General features: G+C 51.0%; 1 protein-coding gene across 8 annotated transcripts in view; it reads left to right on the top strand.

Moving 5' to 3' along the window:
- LOC140846470 (small G protein signaling modulator 1-like) overlaps positions 1–13959 on the top strand; it is an 81137-nt gene that overhangs the window by 41451 nt on the left and 25727 nt on the right. For 7 of the 8 annotated variants that reach the window (XR_012125594.1, XR_012125593.1, XR_012125595.1 and 4 more), the window contains 6 exons: positions 2597–2664; positions 3786–3949; positions 4134–4266; positions 9761–9868; positions 10193–10331; positions 12678–12742. Coding sequence is in view for 5 of the 8 variants with exons in the window: in XM_073222858.1 (XP_073078959.1) it covers positions 2597–2664; positions 3786–3949; positions 4134–4266; positions 9761–9868; positions 10193–10331; positions 12678–12742 (677 nt within the window). In the remaining 3 variants the exon portion in view is untranslated. The remainder of the gene's footprint in view (positions 1–2596; positions 2665–3785; positions 3950–4133; positions 4267–9760; positions 9869–10192; positions 10332–12677; positions 12743–13959) is intronic. The other variant, XM_073222862.1, reaches the window with a different exon arrangement.

Below are 13959 nucleotides of genomic sequence, written 5' to 3'. Positions count from 1 at the left end.
GGACAGTGAAGATAAGGGGTGTGGTTCTTGTCTGAGGAGGTTCCGGACCTCGTCTTTCCCAGCATGCCCTCCTCCTTGTACCACCAGGGCCATAGATCCTAACTCTGGAGAGGGAGTATCACCGGGGTGGCTGTTTGGGCTCTGCGGTCAGGCTGGACTTGGCTCAGATCCCGGGCTTGCCACGTGAAGCAGCTGGGCCCCTCATGCACTGCTGATGGCACAGCCACTTTATGAACCAGTTTGGAAGTTTCTTATAACAAACCCTTACCGTGCGACCCAGCAATTCCATTCCAGGCAGGAAGCTGCCAGACGTGTAAAATGAAAACAAAAGCAGCTCTTTCTCCTTCCCAGTTGAGTGACCTTGGACATTCAACTTCACTTCCCTGAGCCTCAGTTTGTTCAGCTGTGAAATGGAGATGGGGTCACAGAACCCCCAAAGAGGCGTGTGGGGAAGAGTCATGGGGAAAATGCGTGTGAGTCCTGAGCAGGGCGTCTGGCCCTGGAAAGACCACTCAGCCACGGGCTCTGCCGGTGTTAGTTTTTACGGGCCCAGAAGGACAATGGCCACGGTGCCTCTGCCCAGTGTCCAGGGGCAGCTCTCCCCGCTCCCAGTTTACTGCGTTGCCCGGCGTTCGCCATTCATTCTGCATATTCTTGAGCATCTAGCAGAAGTGAACAAAAAACATCTCCAGGAGTTCATCACCCCCTGGGGACACAGAGGAGAAAGCAGGCAGTCGCAGCTCTGTGTGATGGCAACGACGTGCGAGCTCAGGGAAGGACCTCCTGGCTGAGACTTGGCGTGTGAGGGGAGCAGCAGAAGCCGTACCTCGGAACATGCTTGTGTACTTGACTGTCCTCCAAGGACATTCACTCCATGCACCCTGGCGAGACTGAAGCAGGAAGGTCCCTTAGTGAGCATCTGGTCCAGCCTCCTCGTTTCACAGCTGGGGAAACTGAGGCCCAGAGACAGGCAGGGACTGACGCAGTGTAGGTGGTAGAAGAGGGATTTGAACCCTTCTGATCTTGAAGCCTGGGTTAGTGTGGATCCTCCAAGCAGCAGGCACCGAGACTGGCCTAGATGTGCAAGAGAGATCTAATGGGGGAGGCACCCGTGGAGGGTGGACGCGAGGAGGCAGGCAGAGCCTTCAGGTCCCAGAGCCAGGCTGCCCCTGGGAGCGGGAGGGGAAGGGAGGAAGTGGGTGGGAGGAGCCCCCAGGCTAAAGCTGACCGCCAGAGGGGTCCCCACGGGAATGGGTCCACACTGGCATCCATGTACCCCCGTATGCTCAGTCTCAGCTGCAAGTGGCCCAAGGGAAGCATGGCCTTGGCACAAATGTGGTGGCGGGTCCACAGGGTGGCCCCTGAAGCCACGGGTCAGCTCTGTGCCCTGGAGTGGGGAGAGCTGAGCAGTGCGGTCTCATGGCCACAAAGCCTGACCTCCGGTGAGCCTCACCTCCCACTGGCTTTGAGTGGAAAAGCAATGTTTTTATTTTATTTATTTATTTATTTTTAAAGTATTACTGATGCACAATCTTAGAATGTTTCACATGAACAATTGTGGTTCCAACATGCACCTATGTTATCGAGTCCTCACCCTTCCCTTGCAGCTGTCTTATCAGTGTAGTAAGATGCGGAAAGCAGTGTTTTTCAAGACAGCAGTAGGTTTTGAGCTGGAAATGGCAAACCTCAAGTAAATAATCACAAGGCCCATTACCAAGTAGTTTTTTTTTGTTATCTGTGCTGTGTTGAGCCCTTCAAAATATGTGATTTAATTCCCACAGCAACACTGTGTGGTGGGTATTATCATCCCCATTTTATGGAGGAGGAAACTGAGGCTCCCATCAGAGACTCTTTCAAGTCACTGTGCTGGGACCTGTGAAGTCAAGGCTGTTGAGAGGCTGTTTTGACCACATGGACACGTGGTGGCCTGGAATTAGAGTCTCAGTCAAGACTCTCAGAAACCCATGACGGGAAACGAGCTCAAGCCGACTTAAGCATTGGCTCACATGAACTGAAGAATCCTGGGGCGGTGGCTTCAGGCATGGCTGGATCCAGGGACTCAAATGTGAAGATCTGAACTCTTTCCATCTCTTGGCTGCCTTCCTGACTGTTGACTCCAGTCTCAGGAAGACTTTTATTTTTTTTGGCCCTGGCCCCCTAGATCTGCAGACTGATTTCATCCTTACCAGTACTCTCCTAGCAAACAGAGCATTTCTTTCTCAGTGATATAAATTCAGTAATTGAATCTCATTGGCTCTGCTTGGCTCATGGAGCCATCCCTCAACCAAACACTATGGCTGAAACAATAAAATATGCTGATTGGCCAGACCTGGGCCAGGTGACCACTCCTGGAGTCTTGGGGTGGAGGATGGGTGAGGTCAGCTCCAGCCAGGTGGACTAGGGGTAAGAGAGGGGAATCCTCAGAAAACTGGGGTGCTGAGACCAAAAGAAAGGGAGATAGAGCCTTGGAAGACTGGGCTACTAATGTTGGGAACAGGTGGGTCCCAGTGGGAAGGGTGGGCTTCCGTCCTCTGGGCCCTTCCCCGCAGTGAGGTGGGCAGGTACCCTGCAGGTCTGACCCTCCCGCCCCTTTCAGTGTCTACTGGGACTATGCCATGACCATCCACCTGGAGGAGATTGTCTACCTGCACTGCCACCAGCAAGGTAGGGACCGGCGGGGGCGTGGGGCTGAGGTGTTCCTCCTGGATCCCCTGCCTGCCCCCACCCCCTTACTGCGTGCACAGTCTCAAACTAATGACGTCACCTCTGTGAGCCCCATTTTCCCCATCTGTAAAGTGGGGATCCAGCAGTACCTGCTCGCGGGCTTGTGGGGCTCACATGATGTATGTTGAGGCCTCAGCCTGAAGCCCGTGGTGGACTTAGCTGCTGGTATTTAGTGAGTGCTTATCATGTGCCAGGCGTGGTTCCATATAGTTACATGCCCATTATTTAATCATCACAACAGCCCACAGGTAGAGGCGCCGTCGTTCCTGTTTTAGAGGTGAGGAAGCAGCTTAGCACAGGCACACAGCCTGTAAACCTTAGAGCCTGGATTCAAAGTCAGGTCTTTGTCACTCTAGAGTCAGCACCCTGAAGATCTGGGATTAATAACTCGGGTTCCCCTTTAAAGCTCAAAGAAGGTGTATTCAGAGCAAGCTGATGGCCATCCTGCTTTAGAAAGTAAGGGATCTGTGCCCTGCCAAGGCACAAAACATTAAGCTGACTGAATGTGACAGACCTGGGTTCACATCCAGGCCCTCCCACTTACCAGCTGTGTGACGTTGGCACGTTACACAACCTCTCTAGGCCTCAGTTTCATATTGATCAATAGGCAATACTAGATATGCCTCATAGGGTATTTCAAGTATTATAACAAGGCACCGCCACTAATGTGCTGTGCTTACATAAACTGAGTGCTCAATACATACTATCTAGAGTAGTAGGTCTAAAAGCCTCCATCCTAAAATAGGTCTGGTAGATTTGTAGAGGGTGCTTGAGGACTCCAGGGTGTTTGGAGGCATTATTTTCTTTGGTGGGTGACTTCAGGGAGGCCGACTACACTCTTCCTGACCATGTCCTACAGTCCCCAGTCAACGATGATAGGTGGGATGAAAGGGGCTCGGAAGTGGAAACTGCCCCTGACCCTCTGCCCAGGCCTTTCCCAGAGCCTCGGGCAGGTGTGTGGTCTGCCTCAGCATGCCTGGGGGGCTGTTTTTGGGAGGGCCCATCCATACACCTCCTAGTGACTTCCTGCTGGGTCTTCTCTGGCTGGCTCCCGGTGGCAGTGGACAGCGGCGGGACAGTGGTGTTGGTCAGCCAGGATGGGATCCAGAGGCCGCCCTTCCGCTTCCCCAAGGGAGGGCACCTCCTGCAGTTCCTCTCATGCCTGGAGAATGGGCTGCTCCCCCACGGGCAGCTGGACCCACCACTCTGGTCTCAGCGCGGGAAGGTGAGTGAGTGTGGGGTGGAATGGGGAGCCCGGGGTGAGGGGGGGTCTGCCGTGGGGCACGGTCGCCCCTGCCTGTGGGTCCTCATATGGCTGCTGGGCTCATGCATGCCTGCCAGGACCCTCAGGCTGTATAGGCTGGAAGGCAGGTGTGCCCAGGGGCCATGCGCCAGATGTGTTCTTTCAGGGCAAAGTATTTCCCAAACTGCGTAAGCGAAGCCCTCAGGGTTCCGCCGAGTCCACATCTTCAGACAAGGAAGATGACGAGGCCACGGATTACGTGTTCAGGATCATCTACCCTGGCATGCAGTCTGAATTCGGTAAGCTGCCCTGTTCCTGGGCCCTGTTCCTGGCAGCCTTAGTTTCCCTGCAAATGAGAAAACCACTGACTATTTAGCTAATAAAGATGCTGCTGGGTGGGAGGTGGTATAGAGTAGTGGCAGTGACATGGGCTCTGGAATCCTGGCTTCACCCCCTCTGTGCCTCAGTTTCCTTATCTGTAAAATGGGGATGTTCATAGAAAAATGAGATAAGGCACTTGGCATAGAACACTGAAATATTAGTTGCTATTATATTGTTGTTGTTATGACTTTTTTACTTCAATATATTGTTGTTAGGATTCATGAGATAATGAAGTGATCAATGTAAAGCCCATAGAAGAAGGCCTTGCACACAGTAGGTCCTCAATAAGTGATATTTAACAAGCAGAGGAGAAGCAAAGCACTAGACACTAGCCTGCAAGATGCTAACGTATGTCCAACAACAGGCATAGTCACTGCCATGAAATAGATGCTTAGTTAATTGAAACCATTGTTATTTAAGATTATCATCCCCATGGGATTATTAGAATTAAATGAGTCAATATTTGAAAAGTTCTCAGAAGGAGGCCTGGCATTGATGAAGTGCTGTATGGATTTCTGTTAAACAAATCAATAGCCAGTTATAGATTCTTTCTGTAAACTCCATTGTATTTAACCCTTGGTGGGTTCCATTTGATGGATAATGCCTCTGAGCCTCCCTTTGTGTAAGTGAGGTGGCCGGGCAGTGAGAGGCTCTTTTGCAAGCGGACCTGCTCCCTGGCAATTGGACTGATTGTGCCAGGTCGCTTAATACTCTGTTTCTCACTCATTGCTGAGTGGGATCTGAGGTGTGAGGCAGGCTTGGCTGTAAGGCCTTAGGTTCTGGGCTTAGCCTGTATTTCCACCCATATGTTCCTTCCTGGCCAGTTAGGAGCAAAGCCTTGTGTCCCTGTGTCACTGAGAGCCATAGAGTGTCCTGGAGTCCTCATTCCCACATCCACCCCACCTGGGATCAGGGCCTGGGGCCATTCCTGCCTATCCAGGGCCCCACGGCTCCCACAGGCCTGCCAGAGCTGGTTCATCAGAGGGCCACGTGCCCTGTGGCTGCCTTCCCAGGAAACTCTGTCCACAGGCCGTGTGTAGGCTGCTATAGGGGGTAGGCTGGGTGCTGGATGTCTTACTCATTTGAGGCCTCTCTACGTTCGCCTGTCGCAGCGCTGCATTTGCCAGTGGAACAGGCATGAGCTGTGCCCACACACACCCCTCTGCATGCCGCTCCACTGCCAGCTCCTAGCCTGAGTATCCCTTTGCCTAATGGTCCCTTCTGTCCCTGGGTGAGGTGGTTAGAGGTGTCAGGGAATCAGTGCCTCCCTGGAGCAGCCCTCAGCCAGAGACTGGCAGGAATTGGTGTGTAAATGGCCAGCTCCTCACCCCTTAGGTCAGACAACTCTGGAATGTGTTCTGTGTGTCTCCCAGAGGTCTCTGCAAGAGGTCAAGCACCAGCTGCCAGTAGTGGTGACTTGCATGGTAACTAACCCTTTACTCTATGCCTTCCTGTCTCATTCCACCCTGGCCATACGTCTTAGGATCACCTCCCAAATAAACTACTTGGACTGGAATATTTGCCTTTGAGGAAACCCCAGCTAAGTTGGTTTATTTAGAACAGGGCTTCTCAATCACAGCACTGCTGACACTGCAGATGGAATAATTCTTTTGGTTTGGAGGCTGTCCTGTGCATTCTAGGGTGTTGAACAACATCTCTGGTCTCCACTCACTAGATGCCAAGTAGCAAAGCAAGTCATGACAATCAGAAATGTCTCTAAACATTGCCAAGTGTCCTCTGGGGGCAAGGCTGCCCCCAGCTGAAACCTGCTAGTTTAGAGAAGAGCACACATCACTCACCGCATTTGATTCTGCCACTGCAACACAGCCCAGTGCCCTGCCTGATCCAGGCCTCATTCCCTTGCCTATAGAATGGGGATAACAGTACCCCCACCCAGGAGCATATTCGGAGGAGTCAGTGCGATGATACATCAAACGCTCAATGTGATTCGTGACTGATGCTCAGTGAGCAATAGTAGGTATCATGTGGTAAGCACCACTGTGTGCCAAGCCCACTTCTGTGCACTCTCCGGGTCTTAGTTCATTAAACCTCACCTCAGCCCTTCCAGGCCAGGTGCCATTGTTGTCACCATACCCCATTTTCCAGAGAGGAAACAGAGGCACAGAGAGGTTAAGAAATTGGTCCAGGGTCACACAGCTAAACCTCTGCGTGGCTGGAATTTGAATCCAGGTGGTCTGGCTTCAGAGCATGTGCTTCCTACATCCAATTCACGCAGATTGTTTTGACATGGGGTGGGGAGGGTACTGTAGTTTGACCTCTTTCATCCTAAAGGTCAGATTCAGTCCACATGCTTGGCTGATTTTCACAGGGGCCTGAGCCTCTGAGCCTCACAGAGTCAGCAAAAACAATCATGTTGAGATTTTCATCTGTGAGCTATGAAAAGTCCTTTCTGAAGAAGTGCCTAAATCAGAAATAGGTGAACCCCTTGCTGTGGGCCAAATTTGGCCCACTGCCTGTTCTTATAAATAAAGTTTTATTGGAACATGGCCACACCCATTCATTTACAACTCCACAGCAGTGGAGTTGTATAGCTGGGACAGAAACCACATAGTGCACCAAGCCAATTATATTTACTGCCTGGCCCTTCACAGAAAAAGTGGGCAGATGCCTGCCTTAAAGAATAAGAGAGAAGAGTCACCCTCTGGGGGGGATGATGTGGCCACAGATGGTTCTAACTCCCTTTCGGTGTCTTCTTGCCCCTGTATCTCCACCACCTGGTTCTTTGCCTGACTCTTGTGCATGGAGGAGGCGAAGACAAGTTCTAAAACACGAGGATGAGTTGACAGAGAAGGGCATTTCCAGGCTCCTCTGCTGCTGAGATCGTACTGTCTGGTCTGGCAGGAACGAGCCCCCTGTGGCCACCCAGCACTTGAAATGTGCCTAGTCCAAATCGTGATGCACTGTCAATGTGAAATACACACTGGGTTTTGAAGACTTGGAACAAATTAGAAAGTAAAATATCTCATCAATAATTTTATGTTGATTTTATGTTAAATATGTTATATGATAACATGATGGATACATTGGGTTAAATGGAATATGTTGTTGAGATTGATTTCCCCTGTTTCTTTCTGGTGTGGCCACCAGAACATTGTAAGCCATGCATGTGGCTCATGTTGTATTCCTGTTGGACAGCGCTGGTCTCGTGCGGGGTTTCTCAACCTCGGCACTGTTGACACTGTGGGCTGAATAATTGTGTGCTGGGGTAGGGGGTGTCGACGTTGAACAGCATTGCTGGCATCTACCCGCTCATTGCTAGTAGCATATCGTAATTCCCAGGTTGTGACAACCAAAAATGTCTCCAGATATCACCAAATGTCCTTTGGGGGGCCCAAATTGCCCCAAGAGAATATTAATAGGATCTCAGGGTCCAGTCCCCTGGGTGGAATCCCAGCTCTACCACTTATTAGGTGGGTGGTCTTGGGCATGCTGCTTAACCACTGTGTGCCTCAGTTTCCTTATCTGTAACAGATGATAATGATAGTACTCGCATTCAGTAACAGACAGTTGCTGCTAGTGGACAGAGAAAGGGAATCTCAGTCAAAAAGAGCAACTATGCCAGTTACTACCTGCTGGGGCTTTGGGTGAAGTTCTGAGCCTCAGTTTCCATTTCTGCAAAATGGGAAAGGACATGCTTCCCTTACAGGGGCATTACAGGTGATAAGGTAAGCCCTGCCTGGCACGGTCCCCAGTACATAGTAGGCACTTTATAAATATCAGCATTCTTTCTTCCTCTAGTCAGTCACAATACATGGGAGCTGCATGGAGCAGGGCAGGGGAGAGGGACAAATCCTAGGAATTGGTGCTTCTAGCCATTTCAGTGTTCTGCCCACGTCTGACCTTCCATTTGACCCATGCCTTTGTTTTGTGTCTCAAGCTGCTCCCGACCCCTTGGGCAGCACTCTCCCCATCTCTGTGGGCCCTGCCTGGATGGTGGCTCCTGCGGGCCAGTCCATGCTGGGGGTAGCCAGAGGCAGTCAGTGGGCACGAACCAGATGGGACCCCACCCTCCCCTGCCAAGCCCGAAGCAGTCACCTCCCAGTAATGTCTGAGCTACCCCACCCCTGGGGCTGGGTACTGGCCACCTCTGCCATGTTGTCATTTGAGTCTTGGTCCCCAGGGTGATGGAGGTGGAATCCATTGGTGATGTTTGCAGGGTGTGAGGGGCTGAAGGTGGAGGCATGCTTGCCAGACATGGGTGAAACTGATCAGTGCTTCACTGAGATTAGCAGAGAACTGGGGATATTTTTCTAGAATATTTTACAGAGGCTTACTGGTCTTTCTTGTCCAGCTCACTGGTGAGTCTGCCTGGGGAGGAGTACTGTAAAACGCCACTCTTGGTGGCCCTGAGAACCTCACTGTGTAGGCAGCTTTCTCCTCTGTCCGTGGGTAGGGGTGGGCCTGGTCAGCTGCTGAGCTCTGATGCTGTGTGGGGCCTGGACCACAGTGCCCATGTCCCTCAGGGCCTGAGGGGAGAGGCAGGTATTACCAATCACCCTTGGGGAGGCATGCCATATGGGGCAAATGTGCATTTCTCTTAATCTCCCAGAGCAAGGCTTGGCAAAACTAGGGCCCACAGCCAGATTTAGCCTCATTCTTTTCAGCCCACAAAGCTAAGAATGGTTTTTACCTTTTTAAATGATTGAAAAAAAAATTGAAAAGGAACAGTATTTGGTGACATGTGGAAATGATGGGAAATTCACATTTCGGTGTCCATAAATAAAGTTTTGCTAGAACATACCCATGTTCATTTCTTTGCATTTCGTGAAGGGCTGCTTTTGCATTAGGACATTGGAATTGAGCGGGCATGATAGTAACTAGATGGCTCATGAGCCCTAAAATATTTACTACCTGGCTCTTTACAGAAAACATTTACCCTGTCCTAAAGAAAATTAAATTTCTGCACCTGCTTAGAACTGCCAAGAGGCCGGTAGGTTAACTTACGGACATTGTGATGGGGGTGTCACAGTTACACTCCGCAGTAGTGCAGACACCGCTGCTTTCCAGGAGCTGGGGAAGAGGACTGGAGGAGAAACTCCAAGGGTTGTATCCTGAGGGCAGCTGATCGCAGTCACCAGTATCCAGGAGTTAGGAGATCAGTCATGTCCTCTTGGTTCTCCAACTGCTATTATCAAAATTGTTTTTGAAATACAGACCCAGAGACTATTTCTTCAGGAGATTTTAGTTCAGTAGGTCAGGGGGTGGGTACAGGCACACGGGTTTTTAACAAGTGGTTCTGGGGGTTTGCCAACCCGTTTGAGACCCGCCCGGTGGAACAGCTGTGTGTCTCAGCACCACGGACAGCACCGGTGCCCTCAGCTGGATCCGCTGGTCCCTTGCCCTTGTCCTGCCTCATCTGTTGAGTTGGTCTCCCTGCCATCTCACCACCAGAGACGCGCTCTCCCAGAAAGTCTACCTCTGGGGACTCAGGACCATCAGCCTTCCCCAGAAGCCCCCAGCAGGCCTCCCCTCCTTCCTGTCAGCCTCCTGTGAGGACAAGTGAGTGACAACATGGCGAGGCTTGGCCTCCTGCTCTGGGACTGGGTCTGCTTTCTTGGCTCTGGACTCTCTCTCTCTCTTCAGCTGCCATCAGCTCTGCCTGGCCCCTGGGGGCCCCAGATCTCGGTGGTGGCTTTCATTGTATCAGATGGGCTCAGAGGTCTGGGTCAGACAACTATTGGGGTTTCTGGTTCCTACTGTCACATTCAGGGTCCTTCCCTGCCCCTGTTCTGGCCCGGGAGTGAGCTGCTTGCCTTGGGATGAGGCTGCTGTGAACCCACAGGCTTAAGCAGGACTCTTCCTCTGCTCCTTCTGTCACCACAGTCCCCCAGGACCTTACGGATGTCTCTGTGAGCAGCCTGCCATCCCTATGGCACCCCAGCCCCCGGAAGTCCTCCTGCTCGTCCTGTTCACAGAGCGGCTCAGCTGACGGCGGATCAGCCAATGGCTGCAACCATGAGAGGTATGAGGGGCTTGAGCTGTGACCAGTTTGCAGATACCCATGTCTTCCCTGCACTGAATTCAGAGGAGTGAACATAGGCTATGGAGTCACCCAGGTCTGGGTTAAATCCAAGAGCTGTGAAGTCCCAGCTGTTGGAGCTTCTTTACATGTATTGGTCAGGATAAACAAGGTTATGTCGCAGTAACAAACAGTCCTAAAATCTCAGTGGCTTGTTACAACAAAGCAAAGGTTTATTTGTCATGCATGCTGTGTGTCCATCATGGGTCAGCTGGGGGTTCTGCTTCCTCTATTCAAGCCACCACCATCTTAAATATTTCCAATCAGTGACAGAGGGAAAAGTAGCTCTGGAGGGCTTGAGCTCTAGAAATGCTCTGGCCTGAATGCAGCACCTATCATTTCCTCTCACACCTCACTGGCCCCATCCACAAGGTGCCAGGAAGTGCAGTCCTACTATGCTCCTGGAAGGCAGAAACTAGAAATACTGCTTAATGACAATCACACATGCCTCAGTTGGCTTCTCCACCAGATGAGGATACTGTGCTTGCCTTATACAGCTATTGTATTGGCAAATCAAATGATGGTTTAAAATGGCCAGCATGTGATTCCTGGCACGTGGTAATGTTCAGGAAGTGACACTTCCTATTTTAATGTATGAAGTTAAATGCCCAGATCATCTCTTTCCTTGCCTATAGAGCTTTTGTCTCTTTGAACAACTACTTTGCCTGTTCATGAGTCTGATCTTACTTCCTACTGACCCAGCCTGGCTTGGCCTGGGAGAATGAAATCTTTTTTCCTTCCTGTGCCTCTGTCCCAGTGGGTGGTCCATTCTGCAGCCATGGGATTGTAAGGGTCAGGGGCTGACGTCAAATGTTTGAAGTCACCTGAGCCCTGGCTCTTACTGTGTGAGCTGTGGGCCAGCAGAATTGTCACCTGAGCAGATTCTCAGTCTCTCTTCCCGGACCCACTGAAGCAGAATCTGCATTTAACAGGATTCCAAGATCATGTGTGTACTTTTAAGTTTGAGAAGCACTCATATAACCAGAGGTTCTCACATTTTAATATGCAGCAGAATCACCCGGGGGAGGTAGCAAAACATCCTAGTTCCTAAACTACTTTCCTAGAGGTCCTGATTGAGTAGGGCTGTGTGGGGCCCAGGCATCCACATGTTGGAGGAATTCCAAGCGATTCTTGGGCTGATGGTCCATGGGCCACTGAACAATGCTGTTCTAACCTAGTACCCCCTCTCATCACATCTGCTTACATCAGGTAGTGATGGGCAGCTCATCACCTTCCAGAGAGCCCAGGTACTGTGGAATAGCTGTCAGTGTGATGCTGCTCTTAAATAAATTGAACAGGCTTGAGCCTTACCGACCTGAAGGCTCAAAGAGGGTGACGTTAATATTTAGTGCCTCCGTGTGCATCACTGGAGGACTGTAGCCTGCCTCCTCCCCTTTCTGCCTGGGTTTTCCTGGGTGTCCCCTGGGATATCCTGAGACTAAACATGCAGACGTTCCTCCATGCTATTCTCTGCAAGCATGCAGACACCCCCCTCAGCAGTTCTTTGTGTTCTCCAGCAGTGCTGGGGCCTTTCTTCTCTCTCCTCTTTCAGCCAAAACAGCCCCCCAAAATTCCCATGCAGGAAGCTCAGGTATCATCTACTTTGCAGTTAGCTAGACTCTAAATCCCAGTTTGGCTCAGTCTGGCTTAGGTGGGTGACTTTTGAAGTCAGAACTCTTTCTGAAAGTGGCAGAAACCCACTGCAATCTGGTTTGAGTAAAAAAGAAAATCTGTTGCCGGAACTGAGAAGTCCAGAGATGCAGTGACTTCAGGCATGGCTGGAACCAGGTGTCAAGACAGAAATCTGTTTCTTCAGCGCTTACCTCTACCTGCCTCTATGATAGTTTCATTCTCAGGCAGAGGCTTCCTATTCAGAGGCAAGAATGGATCCCAGCAGCTATTGCCTTATATCCACTGACTTAGGAACTCAGGCAGAGAAAAGAGTATCTTTCCTCGGACTTCCAACCAAAGTCCCAGGGCTGATTCTCATTGGCCCACATTGGATCATGTGACCACCTCTGATCCAAGCAGAGTGACTCCAGCCTGAGTCATTTACCTGGTAGAATCAGCCCCTTCCAAACCACAGGGACAGAAGGTTGGGGAGGGGCGACTTCCCATGCTGATAGCGGAAGGAGGAGGCAGTGACGCTCCTGGGTAGGAACAGTGGTCCCCCCAGCGGTCCCCTTGGCTGGCTGGCCGTAATGTGCTCCCTGGAGATACTGAGCTGTGCTCCTCCAGGAAACCTGGCCGCACGTTGATCTAAGTGTCTCCTTCTTTCTCTGTCCCCAGGGCTCCCTTGAAGCTTCTCTGTGACAATATGAAGTACCAGATCCTTTCCAGAGCCTTCTATGGATGTGCGTAGTAGCTGCATTTGCTGTTGTGGTCTCTAGGGAGCATTTCTTGAGTGCCTGCTGTATGCCAGGAATATCAGGGGAAGGAGCCTGGCTCTGGAGTGTGAAATTCTGCTCTGTTTCTTAGATGTCTAGTTTTGGGGCAGTTCCATGAACTTCTCTGACTCTCAGTTTTTTCATCTACAGATTGGGGATACATTTTATCCCTAGGTCCTAAGAGATGGCAGCAAACAGTGGGCTCCTTGGTGATGGGGATTTGGTTCAATCACCACTGCATCCCCAGTGCCCACCTAGAGGGTGTGTTTTCAGGTGGTTGAGAGGCACATACAAAGCCGGCAGCTAGCACTGCTTGTCATGAGGTGCTCCTGTCAGTTCCCATCTCCTGTGGGCAGAAGCAGAATAGTAGGTGGTCTCATCCCTTCCCAAGAACTTAAAAATTGAATTCATAATATGGGTACTCTGTTTATTTCCATTTAACAGATGAGGAAACTAAGGCACAGAGAGGTGAAGTGAATTGCCCAAGGTCACACAGCCAAGCAGCAACAGAGCTGGGACTTGAGCCTAGGCCTACCTGACTGCAAAGGCTCTGCTTTTTTCCACTCTGCTGTATTGATTTTTAGCCAGTTTTATTTCCCCAGCCTCTCGGCTGAGATGGGAGAAATAAAATGCATTAATATTTTCAGGGATTCCAGAAAAGCGTTAGTACATCCTGCGTGCGCCTGCAGAATAGTGGTGTAGATCCTACCCCTGAGTGCCTAGAGAGGCAGGGAGAGTGTGAGCTCCTCAAGGTCAAGGTTTTTGCCTGTTGTGTTAACCACCCATCCCCAGTGTCTAATGAAGGGCTTGGCGTGGAGCAGGCATTGAATGAGTATTTGTGGAACCCAAATGGAAGAGATTCCTGGAGAAAGGGATGGGTGTTGAGTGATGTCACTGCACGCCTTGGCTTATTCCTGATGGTGGTGAGAGTCCGGGTGCTGGAGCCAGGCAGCGTGGGCTCAAACCCCACCTCCATCCCCTCCTGGCCATGTGACCTGCGCAGGTGGTGCCAGCAGTCTGTGCCTCAGTTTCTTATAGATGGGGATAACTAGAGGATCTGCTTCATAGGGTTGTGACAGAATAAATGAGTTAAATTATGTAAGCTCTGGACAGCTCCCTGGCCCTTAGCATGTGCTGTGGCCGTTACATTGGCATAATCACATCCCACTGTTGGTAGGCGCCGG

Source organism: Manis javanica, chromosome 15 (assembly GCF_040802235.1).
Source record: "Manis javanica isolate MJ-LG chromosome 15, MJ_LKY, whole genome shotgun sequence".
In the NCBI taxonomy this organism is placed as follows: domain Eukaryota; kingdom Metazoa; phylum Chordata; class Mammalia; order Pholidota; family Manidae; genus Manis; species Manis javanica.
Note: the sequence above shows the minus strand (reverse complement) of the source record. Positions and strands in the feature narration are given on the sequence as shown.